Source organism: Anoplophora glabripennis, unplaced genomic scaffold (genome assembly GCF_000390285.2).
Source record: "Anoplophora glabripennis isolate ALB-LARVAE unplaced genomic scaffold, Agla_2.0 scaffold239, whole genome shotgun sequence".
Taxonomy (NCBI): Eukaryota; Metazoa; Arthropoda; class Insecta; order Coleoptera; family Cerambycidae; genus Anoplophora; species Anoplophora glabripennis.
The window spans coordinates 532,277-554,374 of NW_019416322.1; the positions used below are offsets into that span (position 1 = coordinate 532,277).

Sequence of the window (22,098 nt, forward strand, 5' to 3'; positions counted from 1 at the left end):
ATTTTTAATACGGTAATAATATAACAATTTAAAACAATACTTATTTCAAATGTTCCAAATGTCCTCCATTTGCTTCCAAACACAGAATAGCTCTAACACTCCCTCTCTACAAACACATTCTAGTGTTTCTTCATTTAATTTCCGACATTCTACTCTTATTCTGTTCTTAAGGTCGTCAATATCATTTAGGTAAAGGCAAAGAAAGAAATTTATAGGAGTGAGATCCAGAGATCTAGCAGGCCATTTAACACCTTTATCGAATGTTCTTTATCTCTTGACCTCCTGGGTTTAAAAACTCTTCTTTTGAAAACTTCCATCTGCCGCCAAATTCCTGGCTAACTTTCCGAAAATTTTATCTGCTGGAAGTTGTCTGTGGAAAACGATATAAATACCTGGCAGCTTTAGCGTTCCTTCGGCCCTCTACATAGTTTTTCTTGGTTACTATAAGTATTCATGTGATAATTAGTTATAGATAGAATAGGTAGATTATTTTGACAAACCGTTATTTAGAAACGTCAAAATTCAGTTGTTTCCGCAGCTGGCTATATAATTTTTCAGAATAAAGCTACTGAAAGTAGGGTTCATCTGTTTTTCTAGCAATATTTCTAATGAAACTGTAGACTTCCTTACATAGCTGAACGCAGAAAAAAAATATCTTCCAGAATTGATAAAAAAATATATAGTGTACCATTTGAACAAAAACAATTGACTATAGTAATTTTGACATGTTACCATGGAGACGATCTAATAATGTCATTTGATATAGTTTTTGCGGCGATTTAAAAATATATAGGGTTTGTTATAGCTATTTGTTAAAATAAAAGAGATACGAGGTCGCGAATATCAAACTGAATCACCCGGCATATTCACTGTACCATACAAGTGTTCCCCAGGGTGTAAGATAGCTTACATTCAGAATAAGGACAAAAAAACAGTTATTTTTACTTAAGTTTATCATCACATTTCCTGAACTTCCTAAAGTTTCGCAGTTTTGTTTCTTCATGATACTAAATGAAAAATTTCCAATATTCCCTTGCTCATGTCTCACAAAACGATCAATTTCTGCATAATACTAGACACTTAAATTTTGATTTTGCCGTTAGAATCTATTGTAATTTATTATAACACCCCGTACATCAATAATAGTGCACTATTTCTATTATGTGCTTACAAAGAAGGTGACTAGCTACTGCTTAATTTTTTCATATAAGAATATAATTTTTTGTTGTCTGACCACTGGATTAGCTGTTGGATACCTGTATTAGTCAAATAGAAATACAAAAAATATATATAGTGTTTTATTTCCAATGTATACCCAATTACTATATTTCAGAAGAAGCACCTACAGAGAAAGAAAACTTTCAAACATTTAATACCTCAACAATAATAGCTTAGCAGGTAGAGATCTTTTAATATCTCATGAGCCGCGAAATGCGCGAAAGGCGTGGCGTATCCCCATAATTCTTCTAATAAGCACGTTGTGAAAACATTGACTCAGAATTAGAACACGTGCCTCATTACAACTAGAAATGAACTAAGGCGCTCGGGCATCAATAAAGTCAACTGGCGAACGTTCGTTATATATAATTTTATTGTTTTAATTAAAATAATAAAGAATAGGGCATTTTATTATGATATTTGTAATCGGATCAAAGGCTTGTTTACGCTAGAGCTCGAGAGAGACTGTGAATAATAGGTGTAATGTTTTTAGGACGTAGAATAATTTAGGCGACGGCGACGGTCGGAATTATGTTTCTGCGCATATGAAGGTCAAAGCTCATAAGATTTTAAAACATCTCTAAATTAGTGTCTAACGACTGACATAAATCTTCTTAAAGATGTCTTTCTTCTTTATAAGATAATTCACACTTATTGCAATAAAATATACAGTGTTTGTATCGTTATGATCAAATTTTTGTACCCTAAAGCACTCTTAATTCTAAGACTAAAAAACACAAAACTGTTTAGGTGGGTATGTGTAGGTTGATTATGGCTACATTTAAAAAATATTTTGAAATATACAGGGTGTCCAGGAAAAGCGTACCATATCAAAGTTATGTATTTTTAAATGGAACACCCTGTATTTTATTGCATTTTTTAAAGCATCATAAATAAATAGCTGAACTTTATTAAAGGTTCTGCATACCTAGCCTAGGACTTATTGTTTGTGAGATATTTCAGTTTTAGTGAAAATGCAGGCTTGGCGTAGAAATTTAATATTAATATTAGCAATAAAAAAATAATTTTAAGGAAGCAGCTTTGGAGAGTGTATTGTAGATTGTTGAAGTTATAAATTATATTTGTCGTCCTTAGTATTGTACAGGGTGTTCAAAAAAACTGCTGAATACTTCTCTCAACTTTAAACAGCAATAACTTGATTATTTTAAATGGGACACCTAGTATATTTTTACTTTGGACGTTAGGAAATTTAAAACTCTTGCAAACTGTTATAGGTTCCCTATACCCTATCTCTAATGGTATTGGAGATATTTGTCCGTTTCGTTTTTTATCGAATTTTTTTTGTGCAAAAATAAACAAAATGACATCAACATTTTTTTCCATATAAAATTATTGACCAAGTCTATTTTTTAGACTTACGTTGAGTTCAGTACTATTCGAATAAAATATATTCAGTTCAATTTGACGACAACAATCTATCCGTAAGGTGAGTAGGTACCATTATTAATGAAACACCCTGTATATGAGACTATGGCTTATTTGTGCAATCATGTTTCAAAATTTTCTGCTTTAAGGAAATAATAATTTATTGTAAATATATTTTTGTTGTCGAAACATACATACTTATAAGTATTTTCTTTTTTTTATTCTGTACAGAAAAAAATACTTTATTTTTTAATAATAATAATTAAGGCAAAACGAATATAATACGAGAAGTTACGACGGATAAGCGAGAGAGGTAAAAGGAGTCGATTGTACACTGTAACAGGCCAGGGGCGGCTTAAGGGCCCGGGGCGACAAATCGGCGGTAAAAATTAAAATTTCTAACATGAAATAGTTATTTATGATACAAGTGTTAAAAGTGGCATTTTATTTTGTGAGTGAAGATGATTAAAAAACGAGCGTAGCGAGTTTTTTAACATCACGAACAAAATAAAATCACTTTTAACACGTATATCATACATTATTTCTACAAAACAATCGGAAAACTACACTACTGAACCGCATCCGCGCGCTAGATCGTTTTTGAGCATGTTTGGAGGAATTTTTCACCTATTTTGCGTCATTTTATTGGAAAATTAGAATATACGTTTTGTAGTATTCTAGTTCTACTTTCAAAATGTGACTGAAAAATCGTTTGTCAGTAATCCGAATTCGAAATTAGATTCTGACTCTTTATCTACTCAGGTTACGATTCTTGACTTAGGTAGCAATACATTTTTGTCAAATTTTAGACATACAATTATCGTTCTTAAAAAGAAAACTAATAAAATAGATAACTTTTAAACAGTTTTACTTCAAAATGTTCACAATATAATTAGTATAATTATAATTTATCGTGATGTTAACAATGGAAAGTATTTTTATTATACGAAAATTCTAAACCTGAACTCTTACTGTTTAATTTTAACATTGTTCTTCAAGTACACTTACATTACGTATTTTATCAAAACTTTAATGTAGGACAGATTTACTTAACAACAGAAAATATAGGTTTTATAAGTCCGTTGGAGGGTTAAAATATTCCCAGTGATGTAAATGAACAACAGTCTTTTCTTCCCCATACCCCAACAAGATAAGTCCAGCTATCAATATTAACAGTATTATTGTCATCACATGCAAATCTAATTTACCATCGGCATTTTTCTTTAAATTATTTGTTATATCCGTTATCAGTCTTTTTAAAGCGCTATGGGCGGTTGAGCTACAAGTTCTAATTAATTGCCCTGACAGCTGACTTATCGATGGTTCGGGAGACCTATTGTACAATCGTCTGGAAATTGGCGTTACCAGTGAATCCTCAGAACTAGATCTGGATATTGACCTTGGTGGACGTTTTCGCCGAGGCACCTTAGGAATGTTACTTTCAGCACTATCTACGTACTTTTGAGCTCTAAGCGCGTAAAAACTGGCTGGGGGCTGAGACGGTATGTAGTCTATATGTGGCTGAGGTGGTCTTGGTGGGGGTTCATCATCAACATCCGGCTCTTGTATCACATTACTTGAAACTCCGTATTCAATTTGTTCAAATTGTGGTGGAGGTCGATGGGTGTAGTCACTACTACTTTCCAAATTACTTTCTATGTTAACTAAGGATCGAGGTGGCGGTTCGGGAGGGTCATTTTGTAGACATTCATTGTTCTCCTGGTTAAATAAAACTGTTTGATCTTCGTTTGTTGTAACGGGAACAGATAACGTCTCATCTGTTTTTTCTGAACAACTTACATCCTCTGGTTGTATGTATTTCTGTTCATATAACATCTGAGCTTCAGTTAGTTCTGTCGAAGTTTTTTTTTCTCCGTCAAAAGCGTCAGTCGACTGGTCCTCAATTCTCTCTTTATTTTGATGTTCTGTTTCTCCTTGAAACAATTCAGTTTTATTTAATTCACTTTCCTGAAGCGTTTCGGGAATGTCAACTCTTATTTCACTTGACTTTATTCCATCCAATTTTGAATGTATTTCATCCGTTTGTATACTGTGACTGTCAATTTCTGAGACGATTATTTTTCCAGCTAACAGTTTATTGACTGTTAAAGTGTCCACGTCCAAATCTATAACCTGTAGCTTATGTGCTTTTAATACTTCTATTTCGTTATTTGCATTAGAAGGTACTTGTGTATTTATTTCTTGTGGTGGATCTCTCAGCTTCTTAAAATCTTCCGGCACGGACGAAGTTTCGTCGTCGGATTCAGTTGATACTGGTATTATCCTTTCCTCTGAGCGGGATGTCAATTCGGAATCTCGCAAAATCTTGCCTCCGTCTAATGACTGAACGAGCAAAGACCCGTGAGTTATAGTTTCTTGGTGAGTGAAGTAATCAGGGGTAATCAAACGTTTCTCTGTTGTACACGGTACGTTATTTTGGGCATGTTTTTCCTGTTCAATATCGTTTACACTGTCTGAAAACTTCTCGTTGTCTTCTTCATCCGCTTCGTCAGGTATAGACGTTTCAGAAGACATGATATTTTCTTTAGAAGTTATATTTTGTAGAACTCTTGATTTTCGAGGAGGGCGTGGAGGAGCAGGTAATGGACGATCTTTCATTTTTTTTATTACATCCCCTGATTGTAAATCACGGTTATGTTCATCTTCAATTTCAACGTATTGAATTATGTCGATATTTTCTTTGTTTTCGTATATCACTGGCTCGCTGATCTTCTTTGTTTGACCCAAAGTACTGTAATTTCTTAAGGGACGTACAGGTGTATCGTCATAGCGCGTTTGCCTGGGAACTGTAAAGAAATTAGTTTCTGTGGGTTTTGTGGATCTCTTTTTCCTACTTGAAGATCTGGGAGGGGGTAAAGGCGGATATCTTATTTTTTGTTTGTCTATTACAGCGTAACCCATATAGTCTCGTATATCTTGAACACATGGTTCTTCGACACAAGGAATTTGATTTTCCGACGAAAAGAGCTGATTGTTATCTTCTTTTTGAACAAATTCTTTGGATTGTAAACTAGTCTCCGATTGTAAACTACTTCGAGATTTCTTTCGAGATGGTCTTTTGAGTGGATATGTTGCAGATGTAACGAAATCAGGGTCTGTTCGGTTTGTTTTAGTCTACAAGGAACAAAGGAGCTAAATTAATATTTTTTCTTATTTACTCGACGATCTTATATTAACTAGATAGATTGCTATGGTTTGTTATGTTTGATTGTTTATTGATTTGATAGACATTTACTCTATTGATTTGATAGACTTTTACTATACACCCGTGAGCATTACAAAAATAATAACGGATTTTTGCCGTAGCCTCCCTCTACACGCAGCTCTACTAATCCGGGCGAATCGGACCAAACACATATGCCTCTTTCAAAAATCAGGCCTACGTCGAATTTTATGGGCTTAAAATTAAGTAAAAAATACACAGATTGAAAGCCTAAATTTGTGTATTTGTAGAGGTTGAGCGTGATATTGTTTATAACAAAACAAAAAAAAAACAATTGCTCTATTTTCAGTTTTTCGCTTGTATCTCCGAAAATAAGCCTCTAAACGACATGAGGTATACATTCTGTGTAAATTTCAGATTTTTAAGATGCAAAATAAAAAAGTTATTAACAAAAAACCAAAAAAAAAACGTAACTAAGGTCTTTTTCTCGGCGATTTTTAATGTACAGATTTCAAACCAATTGCATCAAATAGTGCTTTAAAAAACATGAATTTAAAAAAAAAACCGGCTCGATCCGACCAATAGGGGCCGCGATATATTTTTTTTTCTTAAAAACGGTATTCTGCCTGTTTTAATTTAATTTTGTAATAAGTTTGGGCTCGTTGTAAAGTAGAAGACTTCCTTTATACGCTGAATTCTTTCTGAGACGATTCGATCAAGAAATGACCAAGTAAACATTAGTTAAAGGCAGCGAGATCCGCGCGGCTGAGCGATAGCCAGGAGAGGGGAGCGCTGTGACGTCATAGTGCCCTTGCTGCGCTCGGCTTCACAAAATTCTTACTTAACAAATGGATTGTGGCACTTTCACGTTTTCTTTTTTAATTATGCTTTCAATATTTTCACAGGAAGGTCTTTTTACGTATTTAAAACCAAAAGTCAATTATTTCTTTGAAAAAAGTGATCAGTACTCTATTTGCATGCCCAGAAAATGTCGACGTATAAAGTATTGTTTTAAAATTAACTGTTATTGCGTAAATTGTGCCTAGAATATTATTGAATGTTACAATATCAACATTATATTTAAGTACTGCATTTTATAGTATTTAAAAAAAACTGTTACATTCAATTCTACCATATTTTATTTAATTCATTGTATTATAAAGCTTTTTATTAATTTTTATAATAATATTAAAATAAAAAATAAATATTTAATGTATAATATCTATGTTTTTGACTTCCACATTCAAATCACGTGCTATACAACGTAAACAATTAACTTGAAAAATTACCTTGGCTCGCATTTTCGACTTTACCTATAATTTTGCAATAGGCCGCCATTTTGAAATTGGGGGTCCGGATTGCGGGTATATGTTGAGTATCCCAACAGTTATCTTTTCCTGTAGTTTCATCCAATTTCATCCAAATTCATTATGTTTATTTAATGCTGAAAATTTTGCACATTTTTTTTTCACCGCTAATTTTGCAATGTAAAAAAAAATTTCGAGCTTTCGCAAAAGCCTATCCTTGTAGAAAATTTTCTCAGGGACAAAATCGATAAGAATACCTCATATCGATTAGAGGCTTATTTTCGGAGATATAAAGCCGAAAAAAGAGCAATTGTTTTTTTTTTTTTTTCTTTTGTTATTAACAATATGACGCTCGACCTCTACAAATACACAAGTTATGTATTTTTTACTTAATTTTAAACCCATAAAATTCGACGCAGGCCCGATTTTTGAAAAAAAAAAAAACTAATTCGCGCGGACTATACTAGTTTTTACAAAACAAACTTGTCTTGCCGTATCTAGTGAACATAATATCGACGGTTTTTGTATTTTACTGATATGATCAATTGAATGAGATGATTTGAATTATCATTCCAACAATTTTTACACTACATTTTTTGGGCCGGTACTTTGAGTCTCGGTTAAGCCTTGATTAAGTAATCAGATGAATAGACTGTACATATACTGATTTATTTTATAATAGTGTATTAACAGTCTAATCGCCTGAATAGTTAATCAAGTCTTAATAGAAACTCAAAGTACCGGTCCTTAACGTCACAATTTAAAAGATTTGTATTCATATTCTCTAATAAAAGTAGTTAAGAAAAAGTGTAGAATACTTACATCAATTTCAGGAGTGTGTATTATTTGTGAACTGATTTCATCCAAAATGGATTCACTTTCCGATGTCAGACTTTTTAAACTTTTTTGTTTTCTTGGTGGTGCAGCTGGTTTTTCCGTTTGATTCTCATCTATGTATTCAAAACTTAAATCATCAGCGTTGGCCATATTAAATTCCTGATGGTCTAGTCTATCATTTTCATCAATAATAACAACAGGCTCCTCAGTTCTTACATAATTATTTAAAAATCGGTTCGAATTTTCTTCTTCGGGAACGTTTATTTCTACAGGAATTGTTTCTTGATATGGAATAACGTCGTCAAAGTGTTTGGGCTTTTGAATTCGCTTACTTCGTCGTTTAGGTCTTGATGGTGGAGCAACATCTACATCTTCGTCATCCGATTCTCCGAATGAAATTCTTTCTTGTGAAACGTGGGGAGTTTTCTTCCTTTTTGGTTTTCTAATGGGTTTACGTGCATTCTGCGTGTCTGGTAATGACTGATTGGAAATATTAAAATCTCGATCTTCCATTTTAGTTAGAGCATTTTCTGGTGTCCGAAAGGCCTCTTTAATTTCTGAACTAAGATACATTCCCACCTCGATATTGTCTTGAGATATCCCTTTCTGCCTCAGGAAAAATTCATCGGGATTTATTTCTTCCAAAACACCGCCAACTCTTTGCCCTCCAAACGAACTTCCAGAAGAATACCTTTCCTTGTGATGATTCGAGTTATAATCAAACGATTGAAGATCCGATTCTTCTGGAAAATCAAGATCTGTAACCTCATAACGTGAATTTTCAAATTGTTTTGAATAGTCTGCATCGAGGTCAGGATTAAAATTGCCGCGGTTCCATCTGTCAAGATACTCATCGTTATTAATTACCTGACTTTCGAATTCATCATCAATATCGATATCATCTCTGTATCTGATATGAGATGCCTCGCGATCATCGTCTAAATATTCGATTTTATCATCACTCTTTTCCTGACTTTGTGTTTCCGGTTCGTTTAGTTTTTCCATATCTTCATCACTGGCAGACTCCTCAAAATTAAGTGGTATCCTTGTAATGTCACTTCCGCTTAAACTCTTAGTCTTAGTTTCCTGCCTTGGTTGTTGGGGAACGGAAGCTAAGTCTAAAAATTCTTCTTGCTTTTGTTCGTTTTTTGCTTTGGACTTCTTGCCTTTCTTAAACATCCTAGGATATGTACTAAAGTCGAAAGATATTTTCTTGGAATCGCCTGCATTTGATTCCGTCGATTGTTGTCGTTCCTTCTGAGACCGTTTCGTGCTGCTTCTGCGTGGTAAATTAAAAGAAGGTAGTGATGGCAAATTTATTTTAGACTTGTCGGGAATTTTCGGTAAGTTAAATTTAGGTTTCTCAAATTTAAATTTGCGAGGTTTCGGTTTGCTTTCATCAGGTAAATGGGGTTTTTTCATGTTACGTAATTTGTTTTTGAACTGGTCTGTTGTTTGTTTCCATGCTAACTGAAATTTATTGGGATCTTTCTTGTCAGCCGTATGAGTGTCTTGATTTTGCTTGTCATCTACTTGCTGTATATGTATTGATATATCCGTACCTGCTTCTTTTTCGTCAACAGGATCGATTGTTTGTCTTCTTTCTTCATCCATGGGTAAATCACTTCTTATAGTTGGAATTTCTGGATACCTGTTATCAGAATGCAGATTATCCATCTCTTGAACATTCAAGGTTGGTGTGGAAGAAAAGATTGTTTGGACTCCAGGTGGTGGGTTAACCGGTTCATATTCGTGATCGCTAAAAAAATAATAAATTAGTCTAAAAGGAGTGCACCTATACAGGGTGTTACAAGTTTGACTGCCTTAATTTCAGCAGACGAAGAATACCATCTATCTAAATTATTTTTAATACGTATGATTATTTGTCAAAAGTCAAGTTCCTGTTTTAAGAGATTCATAATTACTAAAATTCGAGCTAAAATTTAAGCACAACACTATCTTCGTACTACAAAATTGATACATTTTATTTTATTTATTTAAAAACTGGAAAACAATTGTCTTGAAATTTACTGAATGTTTCACAATAATAGTTGTTTACATTTTTATTATTCCGTAGGACAAGTCTGCCGCGTGCACATGTGGTGTGCATCAGCTGTGTAACATTAGGTTAAGCGCTGTTGTCACGTTGTGATGAAATTCTCCAATATTAATACTCGCTGTATTTTGAAAACTGTTAATCTTACGCCCTTGTAATATACAACTTTTTTGCTCATTTATAATTACTCTATCTCATGCTGAAGTAATGGCAGTCAAACTTCTTACACCCTGTATTTGTAAAATATATTTATATTTTGATAATTAACTGATGCAGGTGATTTTTTGTTTTCCGCAAACTCTGAGGATATCCATCCTTTATTAGTCAAGATAACAATACAGGGTAAAGATATACACATGCCTACGAATCAAAATTGTATTTAATGCTATTTAAAGTCAGTATTACCCGATAAAATAAAACATATTCAATTATATTATTGTACAGGGTCATTATTCACATAACATGCTATTCCTTTGTCTTTTTTACCATTTTATCTAGCAATAAATGGTAAAGATGACTTAATAAATTTTCTCGAGATCTCAAAGGAATATGTATGCGGCATCCCGAAAAACAACAAATATACAGGGTGTTCTGTTTAAAAATAAAATCCTAAATCCTAACATTCAATTGTTTTTTACATACATCTTCTTTGATATCGCAAAGAAATTTACTGAAATTGGTCTCTGCTATTCATTGTCAGATATAAAAGCGAAAAAATATGAAGGGCAAGAATATTATCTGAATGACCTAAGTCTCTAACTTTTTGTAGGTTTAGGAAATAATTTACATTTTTTTATAAAATTTCAAAACTAATCGAATTTTGTTTCTGAGAGAACCTTTCTCTCCCAGATTGAATTTACTTTCTCGCTTCAGTCCCTTGTCAAATTCGCAAAATTCACTTTACGAAATAGGAAGATGTCATGTAAGTCATTTTACTGTAAATACCAAGTGAACTTCTAAATCTTTGCAATTACGTATTATATTTTTATAGTGGACATACAAAATATTTAGACGAGCTTCTGGTAATTCTTTAGGAAAGCTTTGGAAAGGTTTCCTGGTAAACTAATAATAATGAGAATCCTTACAAAATTATAAAATATCAAAATTCTTCCAAATCATGCATTTGATCGAATTCGCACAAGAGTACGCACATTTTCGTTATCAAATCGTTTGAGAAACATATTTTTAGTCGTCGTCCCTATTGAAGGACATCCAATATTATTAATTTCTTCATCATAAACAATATCCTTCATACTACACCAGAAAAAGAAATCTATAAATCTAACAGGAACATTTTGACGTCATCCAATCCAGCTGACAGGAATAATTAATTATTATCAAGTACTGACGCACATTTCTACCATAATGTCACAGGCCAAAACGCCAAAATCTCAGTAGGCTGCGGTTAACGGATTGACCTTCCATTTTGGAACACCCTGTATATCTGTGTGTGAAAATAATGAAATGTGGCGAGAATTAATCGGCTTTAGGTAGAAATATTTTGGGATGTTTAAAAATGCTTTAATATTTTTTCGAATTTATGGAAATAAAAAAATATGTACTTACATAAATTTAATAAATCATAATTAGTATATTTAAACTAGAGAAGAATTTATTACAATTATCAAAAGTATAGGTACCTTTTTCAAAATATTCTGAAATTTACTTAAATTTCGTTGTAAATATTAGATCGTTGTAAACTGATGTTGATTTAACATGTAAAACTCAATCATAAACTATGATTAATATATTTTGAATTTAAAAGTAATTAAATAAGAACGAATATCAAACTATTTGTAATTTTATATCTGAAAAAAAGTTGTTTCAAATGTACAATGCCAATATTGTTTAAAAATTTTGATTTGATAACATGATTTCTGACGAGATTTTTTTAAAGTTGCAAAATTTAAAATTTATAAACGTTAGTTTTCCACCCAGATGGAAAGCTTTTAACGTCAACCAAAAAGTCAAAGGGAACTAACTTGAGCAATAAACCACTTTTCTCCTTGATAACAAATATTTCTAGAGAAAATATAACAATATCTCTTTTTCCGTCAATGGTGTTGATAGAAACTATTCTACCTAGCAAAATAAAAATAATTATCAACTTTAGCGAAAAGAAAACCAACGAAAACGTTTGGTAGAACTTTTGTTTCTTGAATTCAGATGTTGCGTTTTTATGTTGGCATGAAATGCATCAAGACATTCTATTAATAATAAATTCATCTCCAACTTTTATTGTTTTATTTAATATACAGGGTGATATCACTTTAAATACAGAAAATGCAGGATTATATTCATTACAAAAAAATAAGTAGAGTTTGCTCTATAAACTTTTTTTCCTGCGGGACTCGGTACTCGAGATACAGGGTGTTAAAGTTTAAAAAAATATTTTTTTTCTGCCATATCTTCATAATGCGCTAACGGTATTGAATGAAATTTACTACAGCGTATTCACTTGATTATTCCTTTTACTGAATGTAATATTAACCTCGCGGCTTTAACCAGTGGCGTGCTACTGGAGGTGCCGCCACATTTTCCTAAGAAAAAATACGCCGCTGGTGATTTTTTGTAGAAACAGTATTAAATTCAGGCCGTTTAGGAGATAATTTACTTATTTGCCGAACATAATGCGTAAATTTGGTCCACATACTCATATTTGTTTAAAATCCATGTGCAAAAATTGATTTATGTCTGCATCATCAGTTAGTAAGCTTTACGATGATCTCGTTTTAGTATTATAACTAGCTTTGTTTATTCATTCCTGAAGCTGCAGCCCTTCGTAGCCTTATGAAGACGAAACAAATTGTGGCAAAGAATAGAGGAAAATTGTAAACTTCTCAGGGAAAATCATGTCATGATAACAAACGTAAAAACAAGCCCAAATATCTCCTGAACGGCTTTTACTATTAAAAAACGCTAACCTGAATATAATATTATTTCTCTAAAAAACCGCCAATGGCGTATTTTTTTCTTGGGAAAATAAGGCAGTACCTTCAGTTGTACGCCACTGGTTAAAGCCAGGTGGTTAATATTGCATTCAACAAAAGCCCTAATTAAGTGAATACGCTATAGTAAATTTCATTCAATTCCATTCAATATATGTATTTTAGAAGAATAATGTTCTGAATCTAATAATTATAAAAACACCTGCATTTTACAGAGCTATAGTAACATTAAACACTTTAACTGAATTAGTACTGGATTGACGATTAATTTTCTTCTATGTGCAAACAATCCGAATCTAATAATGTCAGCGATAAACGGCTCAAGTTAATTTTATACCTAGCTCTAATGTACATTCTTTTACGGGAATAACATACCGTACTATATTTATAGCATTTAAACGAATTGACGGTTGTGTTCCCACTAGATTGGTCTTGACTGGCAATGGAGAATTACACTGGTAATATTGGCAAGCACACCGAACATCCAATGACGTAACAGAAGATCCAGCAGACGGTTCCCTGGAAACGTCTCGTTTTTTAGATTTTATTTTTGACCCTTCCGACAGTGACCTTTTTGCATCTGTTACGGAACCTGTCGAATACTTTCGTCTCTTTTTATTGGATAACCCCTTCCCTATTTTTTGAGACTCCATTAGTAAGGATCCTAACGATGTAACTATTTTTAACACTTTTTATTACATTTTGTAAGTTTCCACGCCCGAGCGACGTACCCGAACAGCTGTAAGTCACTAAGCTGCATTAGGACGCTCCAACCTAATGTTACTCCACTGAAACCGACACTTACCGACATTTTTCCGACTGAAGAGAACTATTTTTATTTTTGGCAGTCTGAATTTTTCATGTGTTTTGCTTTTGAGCTACACTAAGACGCGTGTTGATGCTTTGCCAAATTCAAGAAATACATTCTGTTTCTGTACTTATTCCGATCAGTGTTTATTTACGTTTGTGCTGATGACTGATGAATGATAATCACCTCACTACCACATCATACGATCCACATTATTTTTCCCCTTTCTTTTCGATCCCAAATCAGTAGTCTCCGGTGTTTGAAGAATAAAATCATTTACCACGTAATTATATTACCGCCTGTTTCTTTCGATAGTAAGACATTACACTTAGACAGATTTAAATTGAAACGATTTCCAGAAAACCATTCTTCAATTGGTTATTAAACAGGTAAATGCAGTAATTCACAGATCATGTTTCACTATATATTTTTAGATCTGCGTGAAGTAAACATTCAACATCAGTAACGTCCAGTACATCATATGTTAATATATTAAACAGTAGGCGTCCTAAGCTGCTTCTCTGTGGCACCCCAAAGCAGACATCATAATCATTAATCCATTGAACGGATCGTATTGCTTTCTACCCAACAAATGGTTATTGTTTTGTTGACGTGATAAAGTCGATTTTACATGAGGCTTTATAAAACACTGCAAAAATTGGAGATAATCGGAATGGGTCTAGAAACATTTCATTTATCGCCATTTTTATAAATTGAACTTTAGACAATTTCCATATCTGAGGCATGATGGATGCAAACACTTGTGTAGAAGATTTAAAGATAAGGGGCGCGCAAGAACATGCAAATCGCGAAGCATGGATATTATCATAAACAAGATAAACTAAAGACAGTTTAGGTTTCAATTGTTTCAAGGGGTTAAGGACTTCAGTCTCATCAATGCTATAAACATTTAACATCATTATTAGATTCACTGACACATTAGAAGATATGTTGCCTACATCAATATCAAAAGGTTGTATGTATGTAAGTCTGAGGAAAGAAGTCAGCAACTTTAAGGGAAATGTTCCTTAAATGTTAGAATAGTTAGTATGCCCATGCGCAGAAGTAATCGAAAACTAGTCCTGTTAAGTTAGATAAAAGTCCAAAATCCTCTACTTTACAATAGAGCCAAACACTGTTCTCTAAAATGTAGGAGTATTCGTTTGTGTTTTGTACTTTATTGCAGGGTGTGGCAAATAATTTTGATATTTGAATGAATAACGACAAAAAAATATTGAAGAGGCAGACAATAATAGATGCCGAAAAGGTAAACTTAGTTCAACTTCTCGTTAAAGTAAAAAATCAGTTTAGAATTGATTCATAATAAGGCTTTCCAAAATACGAAGAAGTAGTTTGTTGTTATTAACGAAAGTAAAATACGTACCTTATTTTTGACCATTTGTCTTCGTCCTCCTTAGATGAAGCCGTTATGCTTTTATCCAAAATTAGTTGTTTTTCTTCACTGACAGATTGAGTGATATCAGTAGCAGAAACATCTTCGGCTTCTTGCTGTTTTTCCAATTCATCAGAAACCTTAGAAAGATTCTGTGGTCCTATGTCTTCATAACTACCATCTTTAGGTGTTTTAGATCGCCTTTTGAACGAAACTTTCTTTTTTATGACAGGTGTGTTTTCTAGATTTAAAGTGGAGTCTTTAGGTTTATCTCCTTTCGGACTTGTTGACTGTTGTACTGGGAGTTCTTGTTTATCTTCTTTTATATAGGATTCACTTAAACCATCCTCAACATCGATCATAATGCTCGGTCTCTCACTGGTTTGGTTACATTTTTTGGGGGCAATTTCGTCCACCTGACTTTCAATTTGTATGTCTTCAATTGTTTTGTTATCAATCGATGTTTGCTCAATTACCAGGTCAGGTTTTTGTTCTATTGGTAAAGACGTTATTTCATCCGCGTTGTTATTTCCATTCAGAGTTTCTTCTGCAACTGGGTCTAACTTATGTGATATTTTGGAGTCAGTTACATCATCAACAACGTCTTTCGCTAATTTTTTAAGTTCTTCAATTTTATTTTCAAAAAATACTTTGTTGTCAGAAGATGGCGTCTCTGGCGTGTCAGAACTATCTAAAACCTCATCATCAGAAGGAGCTGTTAACATTATAAATTGGACATCATTCCTAACAGGAGTCTCTATAGAGTTTGAAGATGGATTATTTTCATCTTGCGTTATATTCTCTTCTTCTTCCTTTTCTTCTTCTGCTGGTTTTAAAGGTATATGAATGTATACCGGTTTGCCTGGTTGCTCACTTTTTTCTTTCTTTTTGTTTTGTTTTGGTAATTTTTCTGATCGGTTTTCTTTCTCTGGTGTAACCGTGTCCAAATCAGAATGTTTTTTCTTTCTGTTTATTGAGAACGTTTTCTTAATTTTTTCAGATGTTTCTCTTAGTTTTTTCATAATTTCCAGCTTCGATAAACTTTTTCTGCTATAACTACTTTCTAGAGACAGTTTTCTTTTTCTCTCAGGTTCTTCCGACTTTGCACGTTTTTGTTTCTCTTTTAATATACCTTTTTGTGGTTGTGGCGGTTGTACACTTGAACCTTCTATTATCTCAGTTGACGTTTTAAGTATACCTTTTTTATTTAAAGTTTCCTCAGTGCTTAAACTGATCTTTGGGTCATTATCCAGAACTTCTGAGTCTGTAACTGATATTGTTAATTTATCTTCTATTTTGGTACAAACATCTTTATCTTCTTGCAGCTTGTCCTCTTCATTATTATCTGTACTTTTATTATTATTCTCTAATTTATTTTCTTTTTCGTCTGCTGCGTCTTGGTTTGTTGATACCTCAATATTTTCTGTCTCTGTTTTAATAGTTTTAGCGGAAGGTTCTTCATCGTTAGTAGGAAGAGTTTCTTGTAGACGTTTGATGTTCTTTGCTAAAAATTTAAAACTACCTACTCCTTTTATTTGCGGCGAAGCAGTATGTGGTTTATCTTCAAATTCTAAATACGAAAATTCATCTGTTTGTCCTGGAGGGGGTTTTAAAGGAATATGGATGTAAACTGGTTTTATATCTTTAGGCTTTACAGTTTGTTTCTTTGTGTCTTTTTTTGGTTCGGATGACACAGTTTTAGTGACTTTAGGAGTAGGTTTTTTACGTTTATTAACTGGAAAGCTCAATTTTGGCACTTTTATCTTATTTTTTGCAGCTTTTATTTTATCCAGCACTGCCTGTTTTGTTAAACTCATTTTACTGTAGCTACTTTCAGCAGACATTTTTCGTTTCCTTTTTGATTGTTCTTCAGTCGTAAGATTCTGATTCTCTTCTTTCTCCGTTTCATTTTCAGTATTTTTATCAGGTTCACTAAGATTTTTTAACCCTGCTTCCTTTTCTGGACCCCTCTCATCTTTATCCAAATACTGACTTATGTTATCAGAACTGTCGGCTGATTCTAAGGCAATATTTTCGGGTTTTTGATTTTCCGCCACGCTCATATCACACTCTTCTATAACAATAGATCCTATACTATTTCTTGCAGAAATGTCATCTGGTTCTGTAACGATTTGTAACGAGTCCATTTTTCCTTCTCCACCTCCATTTTCTGTGACATCAGAAATTTGTACACCATCCGCTTTTTCTACTGTCGAGCTGCTTTTACTTTTTCGTAAACCACTCATCGTGAATGGTTCAGGATCTAGCTGTTCATCAAAAGGCTTTTTATACAAATGAGTCCAAGGGTAACCACCCCTCCTTCGCGATCTTCTAATGTCCTCCCACTTATATGTTTTAATTGGCACCCGTGGATATTTCCTATCTGTAAGAAAACTGAAAATATAAAATCCATCTTCAGGTAAATGCGGCACATGATTTATTAGGCCAGGAAAAAGAGCTGGAAAATGACCATTTCGCGACTTTTTTTTTCGACAAGCTGAATTTATCACTATAGATGCTAAATATTATGTACAATAACATATTAGTTTCCACAGTCATAAGAATGGGGGGAAGATTGTTTGCAGGGTGGTTAATTGTATAATTTTTACGTAAATTCACTTTGTTTCCACGAGAAAACACTATTTTTTTTTTTCGTCTTCAAAAGACCTAGCCCTCGAGCATAAAAAATATTGATTAGATCAAAAATTATAAACAGAAGTTTATTTATGACTTTTGAATTAAACATTTATAAACCGTGTTATTATTAGGTACCAGAACGTTTTGGCATCGCATCCTCTCATTCCTTATCACTGTCTAATAACTCACACGAAATCTGGAATAGGTAAGTTGAATAGTTTACAAGTTATGGCCTTATAAACAAATTAACTAATTATTATTAGTCTGGACGATCCCGAGCATCTTCCATAATTGCACTGATTTCTTTCATAGTAGATTTCATAATAATACATTGAAATCTATAATTTTTTTTTATTTCAAATTTGCAACGGAATTTTTTTTATTTTTTAACCTTAGTTACAAAATGAAATATACGGACAAAAAAGTATTTTACCGTTTCTCTGTAGAACCGTCAGAAAAAAAGTTATAGTCGAAAAACGCGAATTTCTAATGTTTGGTCAACTTTTAAACAATGTCGCCCGCCTTTTTCAGCGTGCGGATACGGTCATATTATTCTACACTATTTATACTATCTGCTCACAAAAAATCAGTCTGACCGAAGAATTATGCATGAAATGGTCATTTTCGGGCTCGATTTCCTGGTCTAGGTCCTGTGTTCCTTGTGCAGGGATATAAATAAACCAAAATATTGTGCGAACTGTCAAAATAAATATATGATATACAGGGCGTTATTTAAGTAAGTACCTGGTCGAACTTCAAGGAGTGATTCTTTGAGAATTTCTAAGACGAAAAGTTTATGTGGTCCGCTTTGTTTTCAAGATACAGAGTGTCAAACTATTTTAAAAAATCGTTTTTTCGTAAAGTCATAATAATCCTTTAGCCGATTTTGTTGAAAAATGGCAGGGTTATTTATGGCGGAAAGGGGCTAATTTAGACCTAACTAGATTAAAATATTCCAATGGCGTCCCGGGGGGGGGGGGGTCACTTTAACTATTTCCGCATTAAGCAACTAAAAATACAACTTCTTTGTCTCTTGATTTTTTTTCGTAACTTGCTTCCTTTTTGGAGAAAAAAAAATAAAAATCACATTATTGCATGTCCCTGGAGCAACATAATAAAAAATTTAAAGTACCAAACTATCAATAAATGGGGTGATTAGTATAGACTGTTTATATGGAAAAAAATCATAGATACACCCCAGTTAGTATGTCAGCTAAACAGTGATATAGCATAGTATTTTTTTTTAGCTAATAATAAGCTTCATTTTGTTATTTATGCACGTTATTATCTAAAACAGCCATTATTACAATAAGAAATTAATTAAAATGAAAATATAAACAACACCTAATAATCTGAGAGAGAGAGTAGAGAAAGTATAGAAACGTAGGTATATTAAAAAAAGAAGTTTTTAGTTTGAATTTAGCATCTGATTTTTTAATGCTCTATAGTTATATAAAAGTCAGAAATATTTACTAACACAGTATGTACGCAGGTTTAAATACTTTACTTGTAGAAATTGCTGTTTTTTTAGTAAGTTAGGAGAATATTTTCATCGATAGGTACAGAGCGTATGTTTTCAAAATGAATAAAATTCAATTTTAATGTAGGTAACAATAAAAATACAGAACTCAAAAATATTGAATTATAACCACCGAAATAAATCTTCCAAAAAAATATCCAAAATACTTCCTTTCCGATCTAACACAAATAAAAATCAGAAATATATTTTTTAAGATGATTAAGAGGAAGTATGAATATATGTTATATAAAATCACAAGAATATTCGGTTACCTGCTATTATGTAAAGTCAATGAAAAATATTTATGGAAGCTGTCACAGTTGGATTGATTATAATAGCTTTAATTAATATTGATGTATTGTTTAGATTTTGCTGCTCTTAATATTGGCACAAACTCTAATGACTAAAAGAAATTTACTAATTAATTAAGTAGCAGTAGTAGTAGTTCTAAACCAACACTAGATTTTTATAGGTACGAATTTTACTTTTCGTAAGAAAAATGTTTCCTTTATCTTTTGCATCATAGTATAAACACATACAAATAAATTGTACATACATTTAATGCAAAAGTCAAGAAATATTTTAAAAAAAACTTAATTTTGCACGAAAATGATATCATTGGCAGGTGTTTACTTACCTATGCTAAATTTAGAAAAACAGTAGCCTCACAAGTATCTTACCTTTCTTAGTTCTCCTTTGTTGATCCATTGTTAGAATCACAAAATGTAATACAAGTTGGTATTAAACATTCCATAGCTATTAATCAACTGATATCAAATATTACACATTTTTTTTAATTTTGCACACAGAATACGCACTTCTGAAACGGTTCTGAAATCTTAGTCAGTGTTGGGTTGGCTGGTAACTGAAAAAAGTGATTTATTCTTGGATGTTCTATTTCTGATACTGACGTTGTTGGCGAATCACAACTACTGAAATTTGTATACATAAGCATATATATATTGTTTTTTTTTTATTTCTAATACATCTCAAATATAATAATCACTAAATTCCAATAAAGCACAAATACTCGGAACAAACACAAGAAGTAATAAATCCTCAATAAATAAAGACGAAAATCAACATCAATACGTACGTATTATTAAATGGAAACAGTATAGTAATAAAACTAACAAGACATGTCTCACCTAAATTAAAAATAAACACGGACGCAAACAATATAAGATAGAAGGGAGTCGAATGAGAGAAAAATATGAAACCAATGTTTAGAAATAAAAAGTATATAAGTTCAGGATATAAGTGTATAACTTTGAAAAATGAGATTTCTGCAGATATAGGTAAAAAAATGTAATACGAGGCTAAATCAAATATAAACGGAATTTATATTCCTAGCATCCAGGGTTGATGGGACTAGGCCCGCGCTTTTTGTCTAGTATGCTGCTTGGTTGAGGTCATTAGGAGTGGGGAGAGCTGGCCATTTCACACTTCCAACCACGGTTGCCCATTTTGGCGCCAAATTGGCTATCTTTTTTGTTCAATTTACGGCATATTTTTTATATTGGCGGTGGCACTTAAATTTAGCTATAGCTAAAGTGGTTTAGATGATAGGTTTCTTTACACTTTGAATCTAAAAATTCTCTATTTAAGAATGCCAAAAATTCGTATTTCATGTTTTATGTGTTCCACGTTATGCTATTCTCTTACACCTGCTACAGGCATTGCAAGAGTTAAATTTTTTTTAAAATTTGACAGAGTTTCAAAAGTACTGAAAAAAATTGCTTTTAAATTAGCCGTAAATGAAAATAACATATTGAAATCAGTTAGTGTCTACTGTTTACGTTGCAAATAGATCAAATTTTTGCGTACTGGTAAAATATTAGTTTTAAAAACTTCAATTTGTTGATGATGGCATCGTAGGTCTGTGATATAAGAAGGGAAAAATTAGAAACTTACAAAGTTATACATTTTGAATTTGTTATTTGACTTTTTCAATATTTTTTTCAAATGCCTAACAATAGGAAGAAGCATGTATTCCATGTAGGTATTATTTTTGAGAAACAGTGTCTTTAGATGTCAAACATCATAATTTAGATTTTGTCTGTTTCGTTTTATTGCTATCTGTTAATTGATCTGGAATTAAACTTGCATATTATGCACCTGAAATTCTTGCCAAGATTTAGTTTCTCTATTTCTATCTACTGTGAACTACGATTTCCGCATTATTTCTTAATTCTTCTTGCACAGCTATGAAATTGCAGATCGCGCGCGCGATCAGTATCTAGTACTTAGGTACCTACTTTTTAAAACGAATTTTTATTAGTATCGGTATTAGTTTTATCCATCGATATTTAAACCTACTTTTATCACAAATGCAACAAAAAAGTAACAAAACATATAAATACAATACCATTTTCTTTATTATGATAAACTGTAAAAAAGTTTGTTATAAAATTATTTTCCTTGTTTCTTTTCCTCAAACTGTACAGATCTAAAGATCTAATATGTAGCAATTACAGTGAATAAAAAATTGATTATTTCAATAAAATTAAGCACGTTGTAAATAACTCTAAATCGTCATATGTGTATATATCCATATCGAAAAAATGAAGCAACAGGAGGCATAATTTGTTTATGTAATGTAATAATTTCTTCCGTTGTACACGTTATTCTGGGACACCCTGCATATGTATATCCTATCTATGATAGAGACCACAAATTACTTAACTATTTATAGTAATAGAGACAAAACATTTAATAGAAAATGAAATATGTGACAATTTCTTCTTCGTTCATTAGTGTAATTACAAATATATGCTATCTCTTGGCCACTGGGACGCTGCCTCC

General features: G+C 32.6%; 1 protein-coding gene across 1 annotated transcript; it reads right to left on the reverse strand.

Annotated features, from left to right (window-relative positions):
• Positions 1-3,464: 3,464 nt before the first annotated feature.
• On the reverse strand, positions 3,465-20,194 carry LOC108911154 (titin). The gene is made up of 4 exons (XM_018716002.1): positions 19,974-20,194; positions 15,129-17,520; positions 7,918-9,691; positions 3,465-5,739 (listed from the first exon to the last, which is right to left on the reverse strand). The coding sequence occupies exons 1-4, from the start codon at positions 19,999-20,001 to the stop codon at positions 3,676-3,678; spliced, it is 6,258 nt and encodes a 2,085-aa protein (XP_018571518.1). The 5' UTR covers positions 20,002-20,194; the 3' UTR covers positions 3,465-3,675.
• Between the last annotated feature and the right edge of the window lie 1,904 nt (positions 20,195-22,098).

Coding starts and splice junctions, on each gene's coding strand:
- LOC108911154 (XM_018716002.1), bottom strand. CDS start 20,001: ATGGATCAACAAAGGAGAACTAAGAAAG. Junction 17,521..19,973: donor ACAAAGGAGAACTAAGAAAG/GTAAGATACTTG, acceptor GTTTTCTTACAG/ATAGGAAATATCCACGGGTG. Junction 5,740..7,917: donor TACACACTCCTGAAATTGAT/GTAAGTATTCTA, acceptor TGTTCCTTGTAG/ACTAAAACAAACCGAACAGA.